Here is a 27546-nt window from a genome sequence, read left to right on the forward strand (position 1 = left end):
TAAACGTAGTCCATGTGTCTATCCCATCAGGTCTATTCAATAAGGCAAAGCGCTGCACGCCATAACATCTGCATGTCGCCATCATTTGACTTTTAACATTTTAAAATCTCATTGGTGTCTGTTGGTCACATTATTGAATAAACCTGTTGTGTTCTTTGAATGTTGATATTTAACGGATGTTTATATAGAGTATGCTATACACATCTGTAAGATGCTTGCTGAGTTTTATTCTAGATAGTAATACCATATTCCTCTTTTTATTTTTCAGTTCCTTTACTAACAACTCCAGTAAGTACAAAAAAGGTAGAATGTGTGAAATCTGATTGTAGTATAAATCCTAGGACTATCAGGCTGTTTTTGAAGGTTCGGAGCTTGGAATGTCTAATATCATGATATTTAACCAAGCCCCACTGTATAACCACTGCAGACCTCCTGACTGGTTAGACTGTATCATTGAGTCTTGCTTTATTGAAATGTACATACATTTCAAACATATATACCAAATGCTGCTGGTGCCTGTATAAAGCATTATTCAATGAGACTGTCCTGGTCCTTCTGTGCTGCTGGGCCCAGGGCACCTGCCTGACCTGCTATGGCTAAAAGATGATTGAATGCAACTGATGGTTGTACTTTGCACATCATCATTACTCTTTTCAAAGCTGAACTCCAGGCAAGCAAAATAACAAACAGATGAAATACATACATGGGAGCTGTTTTACCTGCTAAAGGATTTGTCTTTTTGTCCATGCAGTCTTTAGATTTTCACAGCTCAGCCACATAGCACATTCACGACTGACAGGGACGGATATCTGAATTCTATCTACAGCAGTTTCATAACACTTTCAGCTCCAATCCTTGAGAGAAGCAGCAGGCTTGTCAGCTCATGTCTCTGTCACATCTTCTCACCTTCTGTTAGCATGTAATTTGTTCTTTTGTCTCCTTGTTCTGCTTCTGCATCTTTCAGTCTGAACTTTTCTGTTTAAGCATTGCAACAGGTTGATCCCAGGTCAGAATCAAGCTACTTACACTCTTTGCATTTAAACATATACATTTACTAATGTATACATGAGCACAGAGCTGAATTAATTTGACATACTTAGTCAGGTTGAAAAAAGACACAAGTCCATCTAGTTCAACCAAAACAAAATACAATCCCATATACACAATCCTATACCCACAGTTCATTCAGAGGAAGGTGAAAAACCCCAGCAATGCATGATCCATTTTGCTACAGCAGAGGAAAAAATTTGGATTTTCCTGGATCAACCTTATCTATAAATGTTAGTATCCAGTTATATTATGTACGTTTAGAAATAATCCAAGCCTTTTTTTAAGCAATCTACTGAGCTGGTCAGAACCACCTCTAGAGGGAGTATATTCCATATTTTCACAGAGCTTACTGTGAAGAAACCTTTCCGTATTTGGAGATGTTTTTTTTTTTCCTCTAGACGTAAAGAGGTCCTCTGTAATGACCTTAAAATGATTAACTCAACACCAAGTTTACTATATGGACCACTTATGTATTTGTACATGTTGATCATATCCCCCCTTACTCTCCTCTTCTCAAGAGGGAATAGGTTCATTTCCTCTAGTCTTTCCTCATAGCTGAGCTCCTCCATGCCTATTATGAATTTTGTTGCCATTCTCTGCACTTTCTCCAGTTCCCCGATATCCTTTTGAGAACTGGGGCCCAAAACTGAACTGCATATTCCAGATGAGGTCTTACTAACGATTTGTACAGGGGCAACATTATATTTCTCTCTCTGAAGTGCATACCTCTCTTAACAAGAAAGGACTTTGCTCACGTTGAAAATCGCAGCTTGGCATTGCATGCTATTATTTAGCTTATGATCTACCAAAAGCCCCAGATTCTTCTCCACCATTTATTCCCCCTATTGTTCTCCCCCTAGTACATATGATGCATGCAAGTGCATAACTTTATATTTATCAATATTAAACCTCATCTGCCACTTAGTCGTCCAATTAGACAGAGCATTGAGGTTGGCTTGTAAATTGGAGACATCCTGTAAGGACGTTATTGCACTACATGACTTAGTGTCATCTGCAAAGACAGAAATGGTACTTTTAATCCCAGGCTCAATATCATTTATAAAGATATGATAAAGTAAGAGTCCCAACACTGAACCTTGGGGTACACCACTGATAACCTTAGACCATTCCGAGTAAAAGTCATTAACCACTACTCTCTGAATCCTGGTCTTTTAGCCAGTTTTCTATCCATTTAGAAATGTACTTTTCACATGAGCCGTGTGTGTATTTCAATCTCCAAGAAGTTCAGATTTAAAGTAAACCTGTGATGGACAAATCCTTCAATGATATTTACTTTTGTTTAGGTGTTTTACCACCTATTATTTGTATCATAAATGGTTGTAAGTTACGTGCATACATGTGTTCTTTGTACTCTTCCCTGATTGCAAACATTTTAAATCAAAAATTGAATATATCCAACAATACATATTAACCTCCCTGGCGGTATGATTCTTTCAGAAAAAACATGCTGAAAGCGGTACCATTATTTGCAAGGAAATTTGGCGTTTTATATTGTAGGCCTGTAATTTTTAGAAATAACTCACTTAAATCTGACCAAACAAGAATCTAATAGGCATCCCGGGTATGACATTTTTTTAAAAACAAAATTATAAATTATAATATAATAAATAATTATAAATAATTATAACAAATAATAATATAATTATAATAAAAATTATTCAATAATGTAATCAAATCAAAATCACTGAAATTTGCTCAGTTGCAGAATTGTCGTTATTTTTATCATTATTTTTTTTTTTATGACGAATTTCCCCACAAATCGCTATCGCACAATTCTGCAAGTGATTATAATTTATTATCGCTGTTTTTTAGCTAATCTAAAACTATTTTTGACATAAAGGGACACTTTTGGTTGCTATGGACAATCTACAGTTTGCAGGGAGAAAAAAAGGTTTTTATTATATAAAATGACATGCAGGACACTGGGCAGACCACTAGGGACAAGGGGGCGTTTTTTTTTACATACAGTACTGTAATCTATAAGATTACAGTATACTGTATGTAATGTGTTTGTTTACGTTTTTGAATTTGGCGCCGTTCTCTGTCCCCGTGCGTCGTAACGTCGCAGGGAACGGAGATCGGCGGCACAGGAGGACGCTGTGTGAATCGAGCGAGGTCCCGCTCGCTCACACAGCGCGGTGGCATCGCTGAATCCAGGGACAAGGTAAGTAAACACTCCCTGTGGATCCAGCGAAGCGAGCCCGAGTCTGACTCGGGGTTACCGATTTTAGCCCAAAAATCTCACCCCGAGTCAGACTTGGGAATACCGCTCAGAAGGTTAAAAACTGACTTCAAGAGTGAATGTGATGAGCAAAAGACAAATTTCCTGGTACTAATAAACAGGCATTTCTCCAACACCACCACCATAGTGCAATCATGTGTGACTCTGCCTAATCTATCTATACAGAGGCTTAGGTATTGGGAAATACTGGCAGCTATCTGTGGTGTGTACTGGTATGCACTGGCATCTTATGGTGCCTATACCTGTGCAATATGTTTTTATTCATTTGCTTTTTGCAGCAGGGGTTTAATATTGCCATTCATAAAATATACTGTATATCAATATTTGTTTATACTTTTTTTTTCAGACTCCCCCTGCTTCTGTAACAGTAAGTTATTTGTTTTTATTTCCTGATGACCAAATTGATAGGATAGCATATAAAACAAACAGTAGTGTTCCACATTAAGATCTTAGTGTAAATGTGGATTAGTGGGAGTAAGGCTTTAGGGTTTAGAAGGTTTAAGCACAGGTCTGCATTTAACAAAACTAACAACTAGCCAACCCTCTGTAGCCTTCTAAAACCATTTTCTTTCCCTGTTTACTGACCTCAATAGCACAGCTGCAGTCTCTTCTAATGTTTTAAATCCCTTATGCTTCTGCAGTATTGGTCCTGCATGTACAGATGTCCTTCATAGATTTATATGGCACCTCACAATATATTTATAACCTCTATGGTACCAAAATGTTCTCCTATCTCTAAGATGATGTGTATATTGACTGTCAAATGAAAGTGATCTAATTTTGTAACTCTCACGCCCTACAGCCTTGTGAAAGCAGCGGATGCCCACCAGCAGACTGTAAAGATGGCGAAAAAGCACTAGAGATGCCAAGCTCAGAGAATTCTTGCTGTCCCTCATACACTTGTAGTAAGTACATTGCTAGAAGTACATTGTTCTTCAGCAGATTTAGTCTAAACGTACACTGTTCACACTGCCCCCCCCCCCCCCATGTGTGAAGTCAAGGTGTGGCTTTTTGTCAGTCATGACACAGTTGGATAAAAGGGGGTAGGGCATTGTGGAAAGATGGTGGAGTTTCCTGTCAATAGGACTCCAGTACCTAAAACGAAAACAGCAGTGGGCATTGCATTTGTGCCAAGGAATCTAATTTCCTATATGTCGTAGGACATTTTTGCAGCAGTGCTCACATGAATGACACATCTCAGAACATGCATCTGGTAATATTAGTAGCAGTATACTTTCCTGTTTAATGAAAATTTTTTAATTTTCAATAGTACCTCCTCTTCCACCACCAACTACTCTTCCAGTGGTATCAATGTAGTTCATGTGTCTATCCCATAAGGTCTGTTCAATAAGGCAAAGTGCTGCAATCCATAAAATCTGCACCTAGCTATAATTTAACGTTTGACATTTAAAAATCTGATTGGTGGCTATTGGTCACTGCACATTTCATTTTGCATCGTCTTATTAAATACACCTGTTGTGTTGTTTGGATGTTGATATTTAACTGATGTTTATATAGAGTTTGCTATACACAGTTATACACAGCTGGTTAAAAGGGGGTATGACATGGAGAGATGGGGGAGTTTCCTGTCAATAGGACTCCAGTACCAGAAACTAAAACAGCAGTGTGTATTTTATTTGTGCTAAGGAATCTAACTTCACAGATCTGTAGGACATTTTTGCAGCTGTGCTCATATGGAAGACACATATAATATTAGTAGTAGTATAGCTTCCTGTTTACTGAAAAAATTATCATTTTCAACAGAACCTCCACCTCCACCACCAACTACTTCTTCAGTGGTATCAACTACACGTGGTGTAAGTACCATTATGACTTAAGTAATATTTCACCAAATTACATTAGGAGAAATGATAACAATAATGTGTGCCAACCAACATTTTATTCTTTGTATCTTTTCCAGCCCGAATGTCACGGTATCACATGCAATGTGCCTGTGTGCTTACGGAATGGAGAAAGACTAGTTCGGGTTCCCACCTCTGACACTTGCTGTCTAGCATTTGAATGTCGTAAGTGTGATTCATAGCATATTAAAAGGATACTGCAATGATTTAAAGTTTTTGAGTTATTCAGTTTTCAAAACATGTTTTTTAAAGTCTACTTTTAATATTTAAAAAAAAGCCTTTATATTGAAATATCAGAGTGCAGTCCAGAATGACACTGGTGACACAGAGCACTATGGGAAAGAGCAGAGAAGGAGGTGTTTGCCTTCAAACTCCTGCTCTATGATGTAAGCTCACTAGTGCTCGTCCTAAAGAGCAGGCAAGGAGGTAGAGAGTAGTGTTGAGCGGAATACGCCATATTCGATTTCGCGATATATCTCGAATATATAGTCGAATATTCGAGATATATTCGCTAAATTCGAATTTTCGTGATATTTTATCGAAATGAAATGATTGCGAATTTTCGCTATTGCGAAAATAATTGCGAATTTTCAATAACTGCGGTAGGAGCACTCTGATTGGCTCAGAATATTCTTGATATTTTTTCGAAATTTCGCAAAATGTGAATGCGATATTTACTGCGCAATTTCGACAAATGCTGTAGGAGCACTCTGATTGGCTCAGAATATTCGTGATATTTTACAATACAAAATAATTGCGAATATTCGGCAAATGCGGAAGGAGCACTCTGATTGGCTCAGAATATTCTTGATATTTTACAATACAAAATAATTGCGAATATTCGGCAAATGCGGAAGGAGCACTCTGATTGGCTCAGAATATTCTTGATATTTTACAATACAAAATAAAAAGTGTTTTGCATTGGTGGTGATTCTTTACTCTATCCATCTGTCACAGCCGTTTGTCAATCAAACACCTTGAAGATTGAACACGTTCATGCTGCATGCTTTGGACTTTTTTTCACTTCACATATCAAAGACATTTTTATGAAAGATTATTTTTCTATTATTGGGACTATATTTCTTTATATATTTGTTTCACTGTGTATTTCACAAGTTATTTGCGCTTGCTTATTTTATAATTTGCCCACATGTCTTGTCACTAGACATATTTTTTATTCTTGTAGAGCGACTCCATTTTCTGTCTTGTATTAATTTATGTTGTATAACATTTTTGAGTTGCTGCTGTATTCTCCCCTTTTTTTAAGGTATGCGCAATTTTTTCCTTCTTACAAAAAAAAAATAATATCAAACATACAAATATTCATAACAGAAACATACACAAAGCATCAGAGACAATCAGGCCCCGTACACACGGCCGAGGAACTCGACGTGCCAAACACATCGAGTTCCTCGGCCAGTTCAGCCCTGAAGCCGCCGAGGACCTCGGCGGGCCGAGAGCTCCCATAGAACAACGAGGAAATAGAGAACATGTTCTCTATTTCCTCGCCGAGGTCCTCGTCGGCTTCCTCGGCCGAAAGTGTACACACGGCCGGGTTTCTCGGCAGAATTCAGCCAGAAACTCGGTCGGAAGCTGAATTCTGCCGAGGAAACTGGTCGTGTGTACGGGGCCTCAGAGTTCTCCTACCACAGTTATCGAAAATTCGCAATCATTTTCGCATTCGCATTAGCGAAAATTCGCAATTTTTTTGTTTTCAATTCGGCAACATAAAAGGATCGCCTCAGCTTAGCTACTCGGCCCAGGGTTTTTAATCATACCAGCAATGCTTTTAGACATCGATAGGATGTGATCTGTTTTAAAAATAAAATTGAAAAAATGTGAATATTCGGAATTGCGAATATTCACCGCGAAATTCGAAATATATCGCGAATACTCGAATATGCCATATTCAAGCCGAATATTCGCAATACGAATATTCGTGAGCAACACTAGTAGAGAGAGAGAGAGAGGGGGATAACTCACTCTTTTGTGTGGAATTGTACACCAACGTTTCTCTGTGGTTTTGAAGCAAACGATACACTACAATAACGAAGAAAGCAAACATAGTAATTTGATCGGTTTGCTAAATTAATAATTAATAGAGCATTCTCACTCTACAAAGAGAATATTAACTTAGTTAATGAGGCAAGGATCTGTTCACATCAATAATTATTTCATGTGCAAGCAAAATGCTGATTTTTCTTGCACATGAAAGGAAATTCAATACTAACATGTACTTCACCAGACTCATCATTTTGTTTGATTAAATGATGCATCTTTCTATATGTAATGAAGATACATGTCCAGGGATTAATTTGGCCTACACACTCCAAATGGTTGTCTGATAAAATTTGAATAAATATGTTTTTTGTTTTGTTTTTTTACAGAGTGTGATCCATGCCTACCACCTCCCTATTGTGGTGATAGCCAGCCAATTGTGATCTTCAATATAGATACAGAGTGCTGTCCAATATATGAATGTCGTAAGTAATTATACCTATGTTTTCCACATTTAAAGAAGACCTCAAGGAAAGGCCATTTGCATTTAGAATGTCCCCTTAAAAAAGCTTATGAGTCCTTATACATCAGCCATTTACATACACGCAAATATATGCAATACAGAACCACCAGAAAAATGCTTCATCAAGGGAAGATAGAAATGCCATGTTTCAAGTTCTTTTTCCCAAGGATTTTGTTAATTATACAAAGGTTTTCCACACATAAAGTAGACCTCAAGGAAAAGCCATTTGCATTTACACTGTCCCCTTAAAAAAAAATGCAATATCAAAGAATAACAACTCTATAGTGTGAAAGCAAGCACTGGTTATGGGTCCTCATACATCAGTCATTTATATACACAAAAATAAAAAAAAATCATAACCCCTCTGTGACTACTGTTGGATATCCGTTGTTTTAAGGGTCAGGTCTAGATCATGCAAATAATATAAGAAACATGTAATTTTCCCTCCCATGCAATGTGACTTTGTACGCAAATATCTGGAATACAGTACAGAAAAAGACTTCACTAAGGGATGATGGGAATGTCATTGTTTACATTTTTCCAGTCCTTCCTTTCCAAGGATTTTGGTATTGAGACAAGCTATTAGTCTGGTACTGACACTTAATAATTGTGATTGGAGGGTTTCTCATGAGAATTTATTTAAATATTCATGAGTTGGGTAGGTCTCAGCAGACAGATAAATCATAATTTTAGAACTGACATTGCAGGTTTCATTTGCTAAAGGGATAGCGAATGTTCATTTGATTAAGGTAAATCCATGTTCATTTTGAGTAATTGATCATGTACAAAGGAAATAAAAAAAAAATATATATATATATATATATATATATATATATATATATATATATATATATATATATATATATATATATATATATATATATATATATATATATATATATTTTCGCTGGATCATTGAAGTGAACACAGCTTCACCTTTTTAACTAAATTAAATGAACATTCACTTTGCAAAACATACATGCTTTATTTATTTAGATTTAGATCACCCCAATTAAAGTGGTTTTAAAGGCAGAAGTTTTTTTTTTACCCTAATGCATTCTCTGAATTAAGGTAAAAAATATTTTGCATGCAGCTCCCCCTCCCCCTTATACATACTTGAGCCCAATCTCGATCTACCGATGTGCACAAGAGCAACAGCTGTCTTGGCTCTCTTCCTCCTCATTGGCTCAGAAACAACAGTAGGAGCCATTGGCTCCTGCTGCTGTCAATCACAGCCAGTGAGGAGAGAGCAGAGGCTTAGGCCAAGCATTGCTCTTTGTGGAGGAGAGAAGGAGCCAGAAGCACTGGTGAGGTACCCCAGAAGAGGAGGATTGAGCCTGCTCTGTGCAAAACCATTGAACAGAGCAGGTAGGTATGACATGTTTTTGTTTTAATTAAAAAAAATTGGAGCATATACAATCACTTTAAGATCTGCCAAAGAGAACCCTGACTTTTGTTGATCATCCATTACTTAAAACTAAATCAAACTCATTCATAATAATAATGGTAAAAATATATTAAAATAATATTGCTAAAAAGAAAGCTTTATTTACATCCAAGCTTACAATATAACACCACCTCTTACAATAACAGAAAATCTAACTTTTTGGTGGACATCCATTGATTTTTCTAGCCCCCTAAAGTTATCAGATACGTATAAAAGAAAATAGAATTAGGATCTTTGTGACTTCTCCTCTTTCATCATATCTTTGCTGGTAAGATCTGGATGAGAAAATATTACAATAGAAACCTCCATATGCTGCTGGGTGTCAACAGGATTTGGTAGGGAGCATGGGTAGGTCTACAAAAACAGCTTTCTGTTAGCTAATCTCATAATGCAGGAGAAACACAAAGTATTAATTGGTCATGAAGTGATTTGAGCATGTTTGCACCATAATATAGTGTGGTGCTGTGATTCCATAAGAATATCTAGAGCTGATATATTTCTCTTTATATTTTAGCACCGACAACAACATCACAGCCACTTCCAACCTCTACTGTAAGTCATTACTCAATATTCTACCAGCATGAAGCATAATTTTAATTTTGCTATTTTTATTTGTTATTATTATATATCGTTCTAATGCATATTATTGTTGTTGGTGTTATTGTTGCTATAATAGTAGGAATAATAATTATTATTTTTCCTAAATTATATTTATTTATATTCTCTAAATCTACTTGCTTACTATCTACAGTTATGGATGTCTAAAATATTGTGACATTTGGTACAAAATGTATATGTTGTCACAACACTGACAAAATATGACTGCATTTTAACAAATTTTAGCTGTATCTGACATTTTTCATTTTATTCATCCATAGGCTCCACCCACTCAACCTCCACTACCTACACCTCTAGTAAGTTATGCAAGTTGTTATCTTTATAATGTACTGTATATATATTTTTTTTATGTGCTAAGGGAGCAGTGCGGACTCTGGAGCTCAGGTCAAGTAGAGAATATACATTGAACGAAATACATAGGCTGGCATTGATGAACTTTCCCTCATAAAATTCTAGTTGCCTGTCATCCCTGCTTATCCCACGGAGCCTTACCCAGTCACTGGCACAACTTATCACTTTGTGCTTTGTTTAATGCATTCAGATTCCAGTGATTTATAAAGTATTGAATAGGTCAGCAATAACAGCCTATACACTGTATATATTTTGCTGTACGTGTTCATGTACTCTGGAAGCCGTACCCTCCCAAAAAGGCAAGCAAATGAAAAGACCCTTCAAGTAAAACTACTTTATAAGCAAAACATTTGTTTTTATTTTGGATAAAGGGAGGGTTATTTGTCAGGTCAGGTTTTTGTTTTGCCAACTGTGTGCCCTTGGGGAGGTTTACCTTCACTTCCTGTCCCATAGCCAAAACAAGAACTGAGAGTAAATCCCTGCAAATTAAAGCAATCCCTTGGGGCCCCCCAATCACCAGAACTAAGGTCCCCATAGGAAGATTTCCCCACTATTACTTTTCTAGATTTTTCCTTTACTTTCATTGATAATGGTAAACTGGAAAAATACAGAAGGTGTCCACTCCAATCCAAAACTAAAAGCAATGTTTTGTAAAGATTCTAAACCTCTTTTTGTTTAAATAATAAACATACTTACCTGCTCTTTGCAATGGCTTTGCACCGTAGCAGAACAATCCTTCTCTTGTGGGGTCCCATAATGCCCCACCTTGCTCCTCCTCTTCAGCAAGTGCACCCATAGCTAGAATTGTGCAGGATTGATCCCAAGCTGTAATGCCTGCATCCATAGACACAGATAGTGTGATGTGGCCCGGCCCTCAATTTGCTCATCACAGGATTTGATTGACAGCAGCAGGAGCCAATGGCACCCACTGCTGCCTCTCTGTCTTGTGAAATGAGAACAGAGCTGCTGTTCTCAGGCACAGGGCTGGGTGGAGAACCGGCTCAGGTAGGTATTTATGGGGGCTGGGGGGGTATACAGTTCACAGAAGTTTCCTTTTACCTTAATGCATTCTTATGCCCCGTACACACGATCGGAAATTCCGACAGCAAAGTCCGATGTGAGCTTTTGAACAGAAATTTCCCGATCGTGTGTATGCCCCATCAGACTTTTGCTGGCGGAAATCTGATCGTCTGTAGCAATTCCGACGCGCAAAATTCAGACGCATGTTCGAAAACAATTCAACACATGCCCTGAAGCATTGAACTTAATTTTCTCTGCTCGTCGTAATGTTGTACAACACCACATTCTTAACTATTGAAAGTTCAAAGAACTTTTGTGTGCCAGTGGGTATGCAAGCCAAATTGCGGCGGAAAAACCATGCCCGTACACATGAAAATCCGATTGTGTGTATGGGGCATTACATTTGTAGAACCACTTAATGCATATATGCTTCCTATAGCTAATCTTACTCTCATTACTATACTATACATTAACATAGAGACAGTGTGGAAGCTGTTATTTAATAAAACAACAGGGCCTTGCCTACTCATGTCAGAGCTGTCCCACAGATTGAATAGTGGTGTGATAACTATGGGGCAATGATCAATATGTGGCAGACGAGGTGAAGGAAGAACAGATCAAAAAAATACCTTAAGCAGAAGCAGGGACATTCTTGCACTGCAGGTCTTCAGGTACAGCTTCTTTTTCAGGAAACAGAACAGTAAGCAGCACAGTAGTGACATCTCCAATTCTCACTCCAAAACTCATAAAACTACAAGTCACAGGCAACAGGAAGTGACATACGCTTTTCCAGGAGGAATTTAAAGTGGTAGCGAAGTCCTTTTTTTATTTATACCTACAGGTAAGCCTATTAACAAGGCTTACCTGTAGGTACAGTAAATATCTCCTACACGTGCACCGTTTGCAGTGATGTCACCGGTGCATGCGCACTGCACTCTCAATGGAGAGAGTGCAGTGCCACGGCTCCTTCACACATGCATGGGAGTGATGCCATCGTGGTTTAGACATTCAAATGGCCGCAGCCAGTGAACCGGGTAGGAAGACTGGGTAAAGGTGGAAGCCGCGTCAGCAATGATAGCGTACCACTGGAGGTCTTCGTTTTCAGGTAAGTCTTTCATAATGCAATGCATACTAGCACAATATGCTCTTAACTTGTAGGGCGAAAAAAGTTTGGTTTTCTTTTTTGTGGTTTACTACCTTTTGAAGACAGAGTACATTTTTTGGGATGCTGCTTAAGTGCAAAAAAAAAAAAAACTATTTTTTTTTTTAGATGTTTCCTTATCAAATAGCAAAAGAGTTCAAGTCCACTTTAATAATAAATCCTCCTTTTAAAGCAATGGAAACTAGATTGAAGAAAATAATACTTTTGGCTAAAGTACCCTTTCACTTACTACCATAGGCGTGCGCACAGGGTGTGCCGGGTGTGCCTGGGCACACCCTAATCACCCCATGTGCATCAGCATTATCCAGGGGTGGCACCAGGTGGGTGGTTGGGGTGCCAGTGGCCAGTGTAAATGCCCCATTATATTAAAGGCTAGGTTCAACTGTAGGAACACATTACACCTATACTTAGGATGTAACAAAATATGCTCCCAATCAACTGTCTCCCACCATCAGAGCCTCCTCCCTTTAACAGCATGTGGCATTATTGTGTGTTTGTGCTTTGGGCTGCACACCCTAATGCAATAGGCTGCGCACACCTATGCTTACTACTAACACTTTTTCCTATATTTGATGATTTTACACATATGTGCAGGCACTTACACATAATTGCATTTTTGTTTCCAAAAGCCACCATGCCTGAATGTGCTCTGTCCTCCCGTGACTTGTACGAAGATGGGTGCAGTCCCAGTAGTAATGGAACCTTCTTCTGCTACTCGCTGCTGTCCAGTTATTGAATGCCGTAAGTTGACTTTGTATTATTAGATAACACCAAAAAAATAATGTTTTTAACTATTATCAGTTTATGCACAGTTTTCATTTTACTGTAAAGCAGCTTTCTTAAAAGAGGAGGTTATTTGCTTTTATCACCAATCTCTCCACACACACACCCCCCCCCCTCTCCTATTTTAAGGATAGGAAGTGGAGCCATACCAATTACTATTTTTGAGTATGGCCAACTGTGCTAATATATACACAATTAATCCAAACTGCCTATCTCCATTCCAGGCTAGTTAGCCATCATCAAAGCAGTGTATGAGAGCCCATGTCAACATAACATGTCTGGCTGAACTTTACCTTTATTTCTGAAAATACAATTTCTTGTTCATTGAAAACTTGCTCACTGTTTAAGGTGTTGTTTATTCTTTACATGCAGAATGTCAAGAGGGATGCTATATCCCCACATGTGATGATAACAGGCCACCACTGCTGCTTGGAGATCCTGCAACAGAGTGCTGTCCCGAGCATCAATGTCGTAAGTGTCTTTATAGCAGAAGAGTGAGGGAACTTTGCAGCAGACCTTGTCTGAGTGACATACTGTCTTTGCTATCGTTAGTAATTATTCAGAATACTGCTTTATTTTTTCCAATGCAAATTCTAATTTATAATTATTCTAAGCTTAAAAATATTAGTTATACTTCATATGAGTCAGTAAGCCATGCCTTGCTGGGACAGGCCTGGACACTTGCAAGTCTATTACACTGTGGTGTGATAGACTTGCGAGTGTCAAGGCCTGTCCTAGCCAATAAAGCATGATGATGTCTGCACTGCTGAAATAAGGGAGAATAAAATGACCGGGTCCCAGCTGCCCCCCAAAGTTATGGATTACGTAGCAGTCCCTTCTTCTGCTACCTCTGCTGCTACACTATTGCCACTGATATTAAAAAGTGATCATTGTGGCATTGTTGGTTGAAAAACATCAGTTAACTGGATCAATAGTACAGGTAGTGTTTTGTGATCATATATTATTAGATGATATACTGTATGTGTCTTACTGGAAACTATTTTATTCTGTCAGTTTATTATAAGTTACTTATTTGGGGATGGGGGATTGTTCTTTGGTTCTTAGCATTTCCAGTGGCACCCATTTTCTTTGGTTATAATCTTAAATTCTGAAAAAAGTAGCAGGCAGAGTGGAACTCTGTGGCAGGGCCATAGCCAGGAGGTCCTGGGGGGGAGATCTGTTGCCTTGATTGCTATAGGTGCAAGTTAAAAAAAAAACTCATGTCTACCCAGTGCCCACCTGACCTCGGTCAGAAATATGTTGTGACCTTAATTTGATAAGAGCGCACAAAGCAGAGTGATCCACACAACAACAAATCAGACATTAGCTTCCTTGAACCATATTACTAGAAAATAAATTGTGATTGGTTTTTGTGCTAATTTACAATTTGCTTAATACCATTTTTTAATGCTGATTTGTGTACTTTTTTTTTTATCTTTTTCAGCACCTCCACCAACCCCACCACCTGTAAGTTTTCACCAGTCAATAAACTTTATATTAAAGTCAACCCAAGGATCATACCTTTGGATGAATATCAGAACTTATTTTCAGGGTGTCCTCCATTGGCAAGATATCCCCACCACAGTTTCTGGCACCACCTTTCCATTTGGCCATTGTAAAGCTTAAAATGGGTGTCATGCTAACTTTATTATATTATTTCTAATACTGTAGAAAATATATAAATAATTAGCACCCATCAATGTGAGCATGACTCTATAGTAATGGACCAAGTAGTGAGGTGAATTCAGGAATTTGGGAAAGAATATCTGACCACCAGAGCTCCCCAAAAAAATATTATTAATTTATTACTAGAATATCATTTTTGGGTAGACTGCTCATTTAATCTATTTCTTTCAGTGGGGGAGGGGGTTTCAAATTCACATTGTAAATTATCATTTAAAAAGTGGATTTTACTTTGCCCAAAATGTGTTGGAATATTTACAAACATTCCTAATATTGTGAATACATGTGTGTTGGTGAAGAGGGCGCTCGGTGTGCTTCCATTGTACTATATAATATTCCCAGCATGCACTTTGTGCCTGAGTAGTGATGTGCATTCAGTGCCACATATTATGTTGTTATGTATTGTACACAAATTAACTGTTATAGGGCCTCCATGTTGCACCTCCATAATGCTTTTAAAAGCACTAAAAATATATTTTAAATGTTTTCATTGCAAGCTTTGACATTAGATTAGATTGCAGAGTACATGAAAACAAGACTTTTCCTAAGCACGCCTAGTAGTGATAATTGTGCCTCATAACATGACCCTATGACCGCTAAAATTGTACAACTCTCTCTATATTGTAGCCATCATGTAGACACGTAACATGCGCTCCTGAACCCACATGTGGAGAAAATGAGTATAAGATTCAAAGTCCAACTGAAGACCCTTGCTGCAAGGCAGTCTTCTGCAGTAAGTGCTGATATTCATTATCTTATTTTGTTGCGTTTGTTTGCGTTTTGCTTTGTATTAGAAAACACATGCTACGGCAAGTAGACAAAAATAACAAAGTAAAAGAGAGCAAAAACGTATTTGAAGATCAAGAGAAGTGCAGATGTTCTTAATATTCTCTTTTAAGATTATCTAGCTGAATCTGTCTTTTAACAAATTCTACAAACTATTTGTTATTATCACATTTTATAAAATATGCCCTGAAGGTCATACACAGGAAATCTGACCTTATTGTAATTAGAAAGAAAATTAGAGGATATCGAGGAAGGCATTTCCATTGTTGATGCTTCACTAGCCTGTGGCAATCTGATGCTGGTTTACATTTACAGCATATCTGTTATTATAGTCACATTAACTAGCAAATTCAAAGAGACATTGCAAATTTATATAAAGGAAAAATGCTGCACATATACATTTAAAATACAAGGTTTTTCTGTAATTATATTAGATCAAGGAAAACATATTTTGGAGAAAGCAATCATAATTACGGTATTATTACAATTTAGGGTAGTCATGAATGTTTCCTCTCTTTCTGAAATCTGTGGAGTGATGTTTATTATTCACACATTTTGCAGGAAGTGTGTACAGGGACTATGCTGTTTTGTTTGTTATGAACAGTGATGTATACGGCCGGTGTTGGTCCTTGGTTGTAAGATGAACTCTGCCCAGGTGGTGATTTGCCATTCCTCCTCTAGATGAGGAAATAAATAAACGTAGTCCATGTGTCTATCCCATCAGGTCTATTCAATAAGGCAAAGCGCTGCACGCCATAACATCTGCACGTCGCCATCATTTGACTTTTAACATTTTAAAATCTCATTGGTGTCTGTTGGTCGCATTGAATTTTTGAATAAACCTATTGTGTTGTTTGAATGTTGATATTTAACTGATGTTTATATAGAGTATGCCAAGGATATGCAATTAGCGGACCTCCAGCTGTTGCAGAACTACAAGTCCCATGAGGCATAGCAAGACTCTGACAGCCACAAGCATGACATCCAAAGGCAGAGGCATGATGGGAATTGTAGTTTTGCAACATCTGGAGGTCCGCTAATTGCATATCCCTGGAGTATGCTATGCACAGCTATAAATTCTTTCCGTGTTATTCTAGATAGTAATACCATATTCCTCTTTTTATTTTTCAGTTCCTATACAAACAACTCCAGTAAGTACCAAAAAGGTAGAATGTGTAAAATCTGATTGTAGTATAAATCCTAGGACTATCGGGCTGATTTTGAGAGGTTTGGTTGAAATGTACAGATTGCAGGTAGAGCTTTGAATGTCAAATATCATTATATTTAATCAAGCCCCACTGTATAACCACTGCAGACCTCCTGACTGGTTAGACTCTATCATTGAGTCTTGCTTTATTGAAATGTACAGTCGTACCTTGGATTACGAGCATAATCCGTTCCAATGCTCGTAATCCAAAGTACTTGCATATTCAAAGTTCCCCCATTGAAGTCAATAGAAACGAAAATAATTTGTTCCGCATTGACTTCAATGGCATGCGGTCAGAGGTGGGGGTGAGCCGGAGAGCCTCGGAAACAGCCGGAAAGGCCTGAGGACAGCTCGACCTTTCCAAGGTTTGCCGAGGTCAGCCGAACATTCAGCTCCAGCGCCCCTCACCTCCGGGCAAAAGTGGTACTGCCACACCGCTTTGGCCTGAACATATATGCCAAATGCTGTTGGTGCCTGTATAAAGCATTATTCAATGAGACTGTCCTGGTCCTTATGTGCTGCTGGGCCCATGGCACCTGCCTGACCTGCTATGGCTAAAAGATGATTGAATGCAACTGATGGTTGTACTTTGCACATCATCATTACTCCTTTTAAAGCTGAACTCCAGGGAAAAAGATTAACAAACAGATGAAATACATACATGGGAGCTGTTTTACCTGCTACAGGATTTGCCTTTTTGTCCATGCAGTCCTTAGATTTTCACAGCTCAGCCACATAGCACATGCACGACTGACAGGGCAGGATATCTGAATTCTATCTACAGTAGTTTCATAACACTTTCAGCTCCAATCCTTAGGAGGAACAGTGAAAAGAGAAGCAGCAGGCTTGTCAGCTCATGTCTCTGTCACATCTTCTCTCCTTCTGTTAGCATGTAATTTGTCCTTTGACTCCTTTTTCTGCTTCTGCATCTCTCAGTCTGAACTTTTCTGTGCAGGCAGGTTGATCCCAGGTCAGATTCAAGCTACTTACACCGTTTCCATTTAAACATATACATTTTCTAATGAACACAGAGCTGAATTAATGTTATATAGTTAGTCAAGTTGAAAAAAGACACAAGTTCATCTAGTTCAAACAAAAAATACAATCCCATATACACAATCCTATACCAACAGTTGATTCAGAGGAAGGCGAAAACCCCCAGCAGAGCATGATCCAATTTGCTATAGCAGAGGATAAAATCCTGTCCTGATCTCCCAACAGGGAATCGGATTTTCCCTGGATCAACCTTACCTATAAATGTCAGTACCCAGTTATATTATGTACATTTAGGAAAGAATCCAGACCTTTTTTTAAAGCAATCTACTGAGCTGGCCGGAATCATCTCTGGAGGGAGTCTATTCCACATTTTCACAGCTCTTACTGTGGGAAAATTAAACCAGGTGGGAATATGGCAGCAGTTGCTGATGCTGCCCAACCAATATATAATCACCTAGAGGGACTATCTCGGTACTGATTCAATGACACATATAATATAATAAAAAATATACTTTATGACATATATAACATACATGGGTCTAAAAACGGGTAACCCTGTGAAGTTTCTGTTGGAGTAAAGTATAGATGTTTCCTCTACCGGTTTTGCTACAGCTCTTACTGTGAAGAAACCCTTCCGTATTTGGTGATAAAATATTTTTTCCTCTAGACGTAAAGGGTGCCTCCTTGTTCTCGGTAATCCAAAAATATGTTTTAAAAACTGTCACATAACTTTAGGTATCATAAAGTTTCAGTGCATATCAAAAGCCAAAAAGACTTCAAGAGTGAATGTGATGAGCAAAAGACAAATTTCCTGATACTAATAAATAGGCATTTCCCCAACACAACCACCATAGTGCAATCCTGTGTGACTCTGCCTAATCTATCTATACAGAGGCTGAAGTATTGGGAAACACTGGCACCTATCTGTGGTGTGTACTGGTATGCGCTGGCATCTTATGGTGCCTATACCTATGCAATATGTTTTTATTAATTTGCTTTTTGCAGCAGGAGTTTAATATTGCCATTCATAAAATATTCTGTATATCAATATTTATTTACGCTTTTTTTTTTACAGGCTCCCCCTCCTTCTGTAACAGTAAGTTTATTTATTTATTTCCTGATGACCAAATTGATAGGATAGCATATAAAACAATCAGTTTAAGATCAGTAGTATTCCACATTGAGATCTTATCGTAAATATGGATTAGTGAGAGTAAGGCTTTATGGTTTAGACGGTTTAAGCACAGGTGTGCCTTTAACAAAACTAACAACTAGCCAACCCTCTGTAGCCCTCTAAAACCTTTTGCCTCCCCTGTTTACTGACCTCAATAGCACAGCTGCAGTCTCTTTAATGTTTTAAATCCCTTATGCCTCTGCAGTATTGGCCGTGCATGTACAGAGATCCTTCATAGATTTATATGGCACCTCACAATATATTTATAACCTCTACGGTACCAAAATCCCTTTCCAACCTGAAAGTAAAATGTTCTCCTATCTCTAAGATGTTGTGTATATTGACTGTCAAATGAAAGTGATCTAATTTTGTAACTCTCACGCCCTACAGCCTTGTGAAAGCAGCGGATGCCCACCAGCAGACTGTAAAGATGGCGAAAAAGCACTAGAGATGCCAAGCTCAGAGAATTCTTGCTGTCCCTCATACACTTGTAGTAAGTACATTGCTAGAAGTACATTGTTCTTGAGCAGATTTAGTCTAAACGTACACTGTTCACACTGCCCCCCCCCATGTGTGAAGTCAAGGTGTGGCTTTTTGTCAGTCATGACACAGTTGGATAAAAGGGGGTAGGGCATTGTGGAAAGATGGTGGAGTTTCCTGTCAATAGGACTCCAGTACCTAAAACGAAAACAGCAGTGGGCATTGCATTTGTGCCAAGGAATCTAATTTCCTATATGTCGTAGGACATTTTTGCCGCAGTGCTCACATGAATGACACATCTCAGAACATGCATCTGGTAATATTAGTAGCAGTATACTTTCCTGTTTAATGAAAAATTTATAATTTTCAATAGTACCTCCTCTTCCACCACCAACTACTCTTCCAGTGGTATCAATGTAGTTCATGTGTCTATCCCATAAGGTCTGTTCAATAAGGCAAAGTGCTGCAATCCATAAAATCTGCACCTAGCTATCATTTAACGTTTGACATTTAAAAATCTGATTGGTGGCTATTGGTCACTGCACATTTCATTTTGCATCGTCTTATTAAATACACCTGTTGTGTTGTTTGGATGTTGATATTTAACTGATGTTTATATAGAGTTTGCTATACACAGTTATACACAGCTGGTTAAAAGGGGGTATGACATGGAGAGATGGGGGAGTTTCCTGTCAATAGGACTCCAGTACCAGAAACTAAAACAGCCGTGTGTATTTTATTTGTGCTAAGGAATCTAACTTCACAGATCTGTAGGACATTTTTGCAGCTGTGCTCATATGGAAGACACATATAATATTAGTAGTAGTATAGCTTCCTGTTTACTGAAAAAATTATCATTTTCAACAGAACCTCCACCTCCACCACCAACTACTCCTTCAGTGGTATCAACTACACGTGGTGTAAGTACCATTATGACTTAAGTAATATTTCACCAAATTACATTAGGCGAAATGATAACAATAATGTGTGCCAACCAACATTTTATTCTTTGTATCTTTTCCAGCCCGAATGTCACGGTATCACATGCAATGTGCCTGTGTGCTTACGGAAGGGAGAAAGAGAAGTCCAGATTCCCACCTCTGACACTTGCTGTCCAGCATATGAATGTCGTAAGTGTGATTTATAGCATATTAAAAGGATACTGCAATGATTTAAAGTTTTTGAGTTATTCAGTTTTCAAAACATGTTTTTTAAAGTCTACTTTTAATATTTAAAAAAAAGCCTTTATATTGAAATATCAGAGTGCAGTCCAGAATGACACTGGTGACACAGAGCACTATGGGAAAGAGCAGAGAAGGAGGTGTTTGCCTTCAAACTCCTGCTCTATGATGTAAGCTCACTAGTGCTCGTCCTAAAGAGCAGGCAAGGAGGTAGAGAGAGAGAGAGAGAGAGAGAGGGGGATAACTCACTCTTTTGTGTGGAATTGTACACCAACGTTTCTCTGTGGTTTTGAAGCAAACGATACACTACAATAACGAAGAAAGCAAACATAGTAATTTGATCGGTTTGCTAAATTAATAATTAATAGAGCATTCTCACTCTACAAAGAGAATATTAACTTAGTTAATGAGGCAAGGATCTGTTCACATCAATAATTATTTCATGTGCAAGCAAAATGCTGATTTTTCTTGCACATGAGAGGAAATTCAATACTAACATGTACTTCACCAGACTCATCATTTTGTTTGATTAAATGATGCATCTTTCTATATGTAATGAAGATACATGTCCAGGGATTAATTTGGCCTACACACTCCAAATGGTTGTCTGATAAAATGTGAATAAATATGTTTTTTGTTTTGTTTTTTTACAGAGTGTGATCCATGCCTACCACCTCCCTATTGTGGTGATAGCCAGCCAATTGTGATCTTCAATCTAGATACAGAGTGCTGTCCAATATATGAATGTCGTAAGTAATTATACCTATGATTTCCACATTTAAAGAAGACCTCAAGGAAAGGCCATTTGCATTTAGAATGTCCCCTTAAAAAAGCTTATGAGTCCTTATACATCAGCCATTTACATACACGCAAATATATGCAATACAGAATCACCAGAAAAATGCTTAATCAAGGGAAGATAGAAATGCCATGTTTCAAGTTCTTTTTCCCAAGGATTTTGTTAATTATACAAAGGTTTTCCACACATAAAGTAGACCTCAAGGAAAAGCCATTTGCATTTACACTGTCCCCTTAAAAAAAATGCAATATCAAAGAATAACAACTCTATAGTGTGAAAGCAAGCACTGGTTATGGGTCCTCATACATCAGTCATTTATATACACAGAAATAAAAAAAATCATAACCCCTCTGTGACTACTGTTGGATATCCGTTGTTTTAAGGGTCAGGTCTAGATCATGCAAATAATATAAGAAACATGTAATTTTCCCTCCCATGCCATGTGACTTTGTACGCAAATATCTGGAATACAGTACAGAAAAAGACTTCACTAAGGGATGATGGGAATGTCATTGTTTACATTTTTCCAGTCCTTCCTTTCCAAGGATTTTGGTATTGAGACAAGCTATTAGTCTGGTACTGACACTTAATAATTGTGATTGGAGGGTTTCTCATGAGAATTTATTTAAATATTCATAAGTTGGGTAGGTCTCAGCAGACAGATAAATCATAATTTTAGAACTGACATTGCAGGTTTCATTTGCTAAAGGGATAGCGAATGTTCATTTGATTAAGGTAAATCCATGTTCATTTTGAGTAATTGATCATGTACAAAGGAAATAAAAAAAAAAAAAAAAAATATATATATATATATATATATATATATATATATATATATATATATATTTTCGCTGGATCATTGAAGTGAACACAGCTTCACCTTTTTAACTAAATTAAATGAACATTCACTTTGCAAAACATACATGCTTTATTTATTTAGAGATCACCCCAATTAATGTGGTTTTAAAGGCAGAAGTTTTTTTTTTTACCCTAATGCATTCTCTGAATTAAGGTAAACAATCTTTTGCATGCAGCTCCCCCTCCCCCTTATACATACTTGAGCCCAATCTCGATCTACCGATGTGCACAAGAGCAACAGCTGTCTTGGCTCTCTTCCTCCTCATTGGCTCAGAAACAACAGTAGGAGCCATTGGCTCCTGCTGCTGTCAATCACAGCCAGTGAGGAGAGAGCAGAGGCTTAGGCCAAGCATTGCTCTTTGTGGAGGAGAGAAGGAGCCAGAAGCACTGGTGAGGTACCCCAGAAGAGGAGGATTGAGCCTGCTCTGTGCAAAACCATCGAACAGAGCAGGTAAGTATGACATGTTTTTGTTTTATTTAAAAAAAATTGGAGCATATACAATCACTTTAAGATCTGCCAAAGAGAACCCTGACTTTTGTTGATCATCCATTACTTAAAACTAAATCAAACTCATTCATAATAATAATGGTAAAAATATATTACAATCAGGGCTTTTTTCAGGGGGAACTTGGGGGAACTCAGTTCCACCACCTCTGTCTCAGACCCTGTGCTCCCTGCTCACCACAATCACTTGTAAACACAGAAGTCTGGTTTCTGTGTTTACAAGTGACAGCTTTGTAACACCCTGAACTCTGCACTCTGTATGTAATGCAATTCTGGTATTTAATACCCCTTTAAGACCCTTCTATTGTTTGTGAAATCTGAACTGGTCGTGGTTGAGTTCCTGCACCTATTTTCTGCGGAAAAAAAGCTCTGATTAAAATAATATTGCTAAAAAGAAAGCTTTATTTACATCCAAGCTTACAATATAACACCACCTCTTACAATAACAGAAAATCTAACTTTTTGGTGGACATCCATTGATTTTTCTAGCCCCCTATAGTTATCAGATACGTATAAAAGAAAATAGAATTAGGATCTTTGTGACTTCTCCTCTTTCATCATATCTTTGCTGGTAAGATCTGGATGAGAAAATATTACAATAGAAACCTCCATATGCTGCTGGGTGTCAACAGGATTTGGTAGGGAGCATGGGTAGGTCTACAAAAACAGCTTTCTGTTAGCTAATCTCATAATGCAGGAGAAACACAAAGTATTAATTGGTCATGAAGTGATTTGAGCATGTTTGCACCATAATATAGTGTGGTGCTGTGATTCCATAAAAATATCTAGAGCTGATATATTTCTCTTTATATTTTAGCACCGCAAACAACATCACAGCCACTTCCAACCTCTACTGTAAGTCATTACTGAATATTATACCAGCATGAAGCATAATTTTAATTTTGCTATTTTTATTTGTTATTATTATATATCGTTCTAATGCATATTATTGTTGTTGGTGTTATTGTTGCTATAATAGTAGGAATAATTATTATTATTTTTCCTAAATTATATTTATTTATATTCTCTAAATCTACTTGCTTACTATCTACAGTTATGGATGTCTAAAATATTGTGACATTTGGTACAAAATGTATATGTTGTCACAACACTGACAAAATATGACTGCATTTTAACAAATTTTAGCTATATCTGACATTTTTCATTTTATTCATCCATAGGCTCCACCCACTCAACCTCTAATACCTACACCTCTAGTAAGTTATGCAAGTTGTTATCTTTATAATGTACTGTATATATATTTTTTTTATGTGCTAAGGGAGCAGTGCGGACTCTGGAGCTCAGGTCAAGTAGAGAATATACATTGAACGAAATACATAGGCTGGCATTGATGAACTTTCCCTCATAAAATTCTAGTTGCCTGTCATCCCTGCTTATCCCACGGAGCCTTACCCAGTCACTGGCACAACTTATCACTTTGTGCTTTGGTTGATGCATTCAGATTCCAGGGATTTATAAAGTATTGAATAGGTCAGCAATAACAGCCTATACACTTTATATATTTTGCTGTACGTGTTCATGTACTCTGGAAGCCGTACCCTCCCAAAAAGGCAAGCAAATGAAAAGACCCTTCAAGTAAAACTACTTTATAAGCAAAACATTTGTTTTTATTTTGGATAAAGGGAGGGTTATTTGTCAGGTCAGGTTTTTGTTTTGCCAACTGTGTGCCCTTGGGGAGGTTTACCTTCACTTCCTGTCCCATAGCCAAAACAAGAACTGAGAGTAAATCCCTGCAAATTAAAGCAATCCCTTGGGGCCCCCCAATCACCAGAACTAGGGTCCCCATAGGAAGATTTCCCCACTATTACTTTTCTAGATTTTTCCTTTACTTTCATTGATAATGGTAAACTGGAAAAATACAGAAGGTGTCCACTCCAATCCAAAACTAAAAGCAATGTTTTGTAAAGATTCTAAACCTCTTTTTGTTTAAATAATAAACATGTCATACTTACCTGCTCTTTGCAATGGCTTTGCACCTTAGCAGCTATCCTTCTCTTGTGGGGTCCCATGATGGCCCACCTTGCTCCTCCTCTTCAGCAAGTGCCCCCATAGCTAGAATTGATCCATGTGCAGGATTGATCCCAAGCTGTTATGCCTGCGTCCATAGACACAGATAGTGTGATGTGGCCCGGCCCTCAATTTGCTCATCACAGGATTTGATTGACAGCAGCAGGAGCCAATGGCACCCACTGCTGCCTCTCTGTCTTGTGAAATGAGAACAGAGCTGCTGTTCTCAGGCACAGGGCTGGGTGGAGAACCGGCTCAGGTAGGTATTTATGGGGGCTGGGGGGTATACAGTTCACAGAAGTTTCCTTTTACCTTAATGCATTCTTATGCCCCGTACACACGATCGGAAATTCCGACAGCAAAGTCCGATGTGAGCTTTTGAACAGAAATTCAGATCGTGTGTATGCCCCATCAGACTTTTGCTGGCAGAAATCTGATCGTCTGTAGCAATTCCGACGCGCAAAATTCAGACGCATGTTCGAAAACAATTCAACATATGCCCTGAAGCATTGAACTTAATTTTCTCTGCTCGTCGTAATGTTGTACAACACCACATTCCTAACTATTGAAAGTTCAAAGAACTTTTGTGTGCCAGTGGGTATGCAAGCCAAGCTTGAGCGGAATTGCGGCGGAAAAACCATGCCCGTACACATGAAAATCCGATTGTGTGTATGGGGCATTACATTTGTAGAACCACTTAATGCATATATGCTTCCTGTAGCTAATCTTACTCTCATTACTATACTATACATTAACATAGAGACAGTGTGGAAGCTGTTATTTAATAAAACAACAGGGCCTTGCCTACTCATGTCAGAGCTGTCCCACAGATTGAATAGTGGTGTGATAACTATGGGGCAATGATCAATATGTGGCAGACGAGGTGAAGGAAGAACAGATCAAAAAAATACCTTAAGCAGAAGCAGGGACGTTCTTGCACTGCAGGTCTTCAGGTACAGCTTCTTTTTCAGGAAACAGAACAGTAAGCAGCACAGTAGTGACATCTCCAATTCTCACTCCAAAACTCATAAAAATACAAGTCACAGGCAACAGGAAGTGACATACGCTTTTCCAGGAGGAATTTAAAGTGGTAGCGAAGTCCTTTTTTTATTTATACCTACAGGTAAGCCTATTAACAAGGCTTACCTGTAGGTACAGTAAATATCTCCTACACGTGCACCGTTTGCAGTGATGTCACCGGTGCATGCGCACTGCACTCTCAATGGACGGTGGAAAGTCCATTGAGAGAGCAGTGCCACGGCTCCTTCACACATGCATGGGAGTGATGCCATCGTGGTTTAGACATTCAAATGGCCGCAGCCAGTGAACCGGGTAGGAAGACTGGGTAAAGGTGGAAGCCGCGTCAGCAATGATAGCGTACCACTGGAGGTCTTCGTTTTCAGGTAAGTCTTTCATAATGCAATGCATACTAGCACAATATGCTCTTAACTTGTAGGGCGAAAAAAGTTTGGTTTTCTTTTTTGTGGTTTACTACCTTTTGAAGACAGAGTACATTTTTTGGGATGCTGCTTAAGTGCAAAAAAAAAAAACTTTTTTTTTTTTTAGATGTTTCCTTATCAAATAGCAAAAGAGTTCAAGTCCACTTTAATAATAAATCCTCCTTTTAAAGCAATGGAAACTAGATTGAAGAAAATAATACTTTTGGCTAAAGTACCCTTTCACTTACTACCATAGGCGTGCACACAGGGTGTGGCGGGTGTGCCTGGGCACACCCTAATCACCCCATGTGCATCAGCATTATCCAGGGGTGGCACCAGGTGGGTGGTTGGGGTGCCAGTGGCCAGTGTAAATGCCCCATTATATTAAAGGCTAGGTTCAACTGTAGGAACACATTACACCTATACTTAGGATGTAACAAAATATGCTCCCAATCAACTGTCTCCCACCATCAGAGCCTCCTCCCTTTAACAGCATGTGGCATTATTGTGTGTTTGTGCTTTGGGCTGCACACCCTAATGCAATAGGCTGCGCACACCTATGCTTACTACTAACACTTTTTCCTATATTTGATGATTTTACACATATGTGCAGGCACTTACACATAATTGCATTTTTGTTTCCAAAAGCCACCATGCTTGAATGTGCTCTGTCCTCCCGTGACTTGTACGAAGATGGGTGCAGTCCCAGTAGTAATGGAACCTTCTTCTGCTACTCGCTGCTGTCCAGTTATTGAATGCCGTAAGTTGACTTTGTATTATTAGATAACACCAAAAAAATAATGTTTTTAACTATTATCAGTTTATGCACAGTTTTCATTTTACTGTAAAGCAGCTTTCTTAAAACAGGAGGTTATTTGCTTTTATCACCAATCTCTCCACACACACACCCCCCCCCCCCTCTCCTATTTTAAGGATAGGAAGTGGAGCCATACCAATTACTATTTTTGAGTATGGCCAACTGTGCTAATATATACACAATTAATCCAAACTGCCTATCTCCATTCCAGGCTAGTTAGCCATCATCAAAGCAGTGTATGAGAGCCCATGTCAACATAACATGTCTGGCTGAACTTTACCTTTAATTCTGAAAATACAATTTCTTGTTCATTGAAAACTTGCTCACTGTTTAAGGTGTTGTTTATTCTTTACATGCAGAATGTCAAGAGGGATGCTATATCCCCACATGTGATGATAACAGGCCACCACTGCTGCTTGGAGATCCTGCAACAGAGTGCTGTCCCGAGCATCAATGTCGTAAGTGTCTTTATAGCAGAAGAGTTAGGAAACTTTGCAGCAGACCTTGTCTAAATGA

At 38.3% G+C, this 27546-nt stretch overlaps 1 protein-coding gene across 1 annotated transcript in view; it reads left to right on the plus strand.

The window, feature by feature from the left end:
- LOC120915832 (otogelin-like protein) overlaps nucleotides 1–27546 on the plus strand; it is a 147359-nt gene that overhangs the window by 101500 nt on the left and 18313 nt on the right. Inside the window, exons 62-83 of the mRNA XM_040326638.1 lie at nucleotides 269–288; nucleotides 3660–3680; nucleotides 4116–4218; nucleotides 5078–5130; nucleotides 5235–5340; nucleotides 7563–7658; nucleotides 9658–9695; nucleotides 10022–10057; nucleotides 12924–13035; nucleotides 13450–13548; nucleotides 14522–14544; nucleotides 15388–15493; nucleotides 16678–16697; nucleotides 18825–18845; nucleotides 19314–19416; nucleotides 20271–20323; nucleotides 20428–20533; nucleotides 21238–21333; nucleotides 23564–23601; nucleotides 23928–23963; nucleotides 26862–26973; nucleotides 27390–27488. Of these exons, the coding sequence (XP_040182572.1) occupies nucleotides 269–288; nucleotides 3660–3680; nucleotides 4116–4218; nucleotides 5078–5130; nucleotides 5235–5340; nucleotides 7563–7658; nucleotides 9658–9695; nucleotides 10022–10057; nucleotides 12924–13035; nucleotides 13450–13548; nucleotides 14522–14544; nucleotides 15388–15493; nucleotides 16678–16697; nucleotides 18825–18845; nucleotides 19314–19416; nucleotides 20271–20323; nucleotides 20428–20533; nucleotides 21238–21333; nucleotides 23564–23601; nucleotides 23928–23963; nucleotides 26862–26973; nucleotides 27390–27488 (1497 nt within the window). The remainder of the gene's footprint in view (nucleotides 1–268; nucleotides 289–3659; nucleotides 3681–4115; nucleotides 4219–5077; nucleotides 5131–5234; nucleotides 5341–7562; nucleotides 7659–9657; nucleotides 9696–10021; nucleotides 10058–12923; nucleotides 13036–13449; nucleotides 13549–14521; nucleotides 14545–15387; nucleotides 15494–16677; nucleotides 16698–18824; nucleotides 18846–19313; nucleotides 19417–20270; nucleotides 20324–20427; nucleotides 20534–21237; nucleotides 21334–23563; nucleotides 23602–23927; nucleotides 23964–26861; nucleotides 26974–27389; nucleotides 27489–27546) is intronic.

This window comes from Rana temporaria, chromosome 10, assembly GCF_905171775.1.
Source record: "Rana temporaria chromosome 10, aRanTem1.1, whole genome shotgun sequence".
Lineage (NCBI taxonomy): Eukaryota > Metazoa > Chordata > Amphibia > Anura > Ranidae > Rana > Rana temporaria.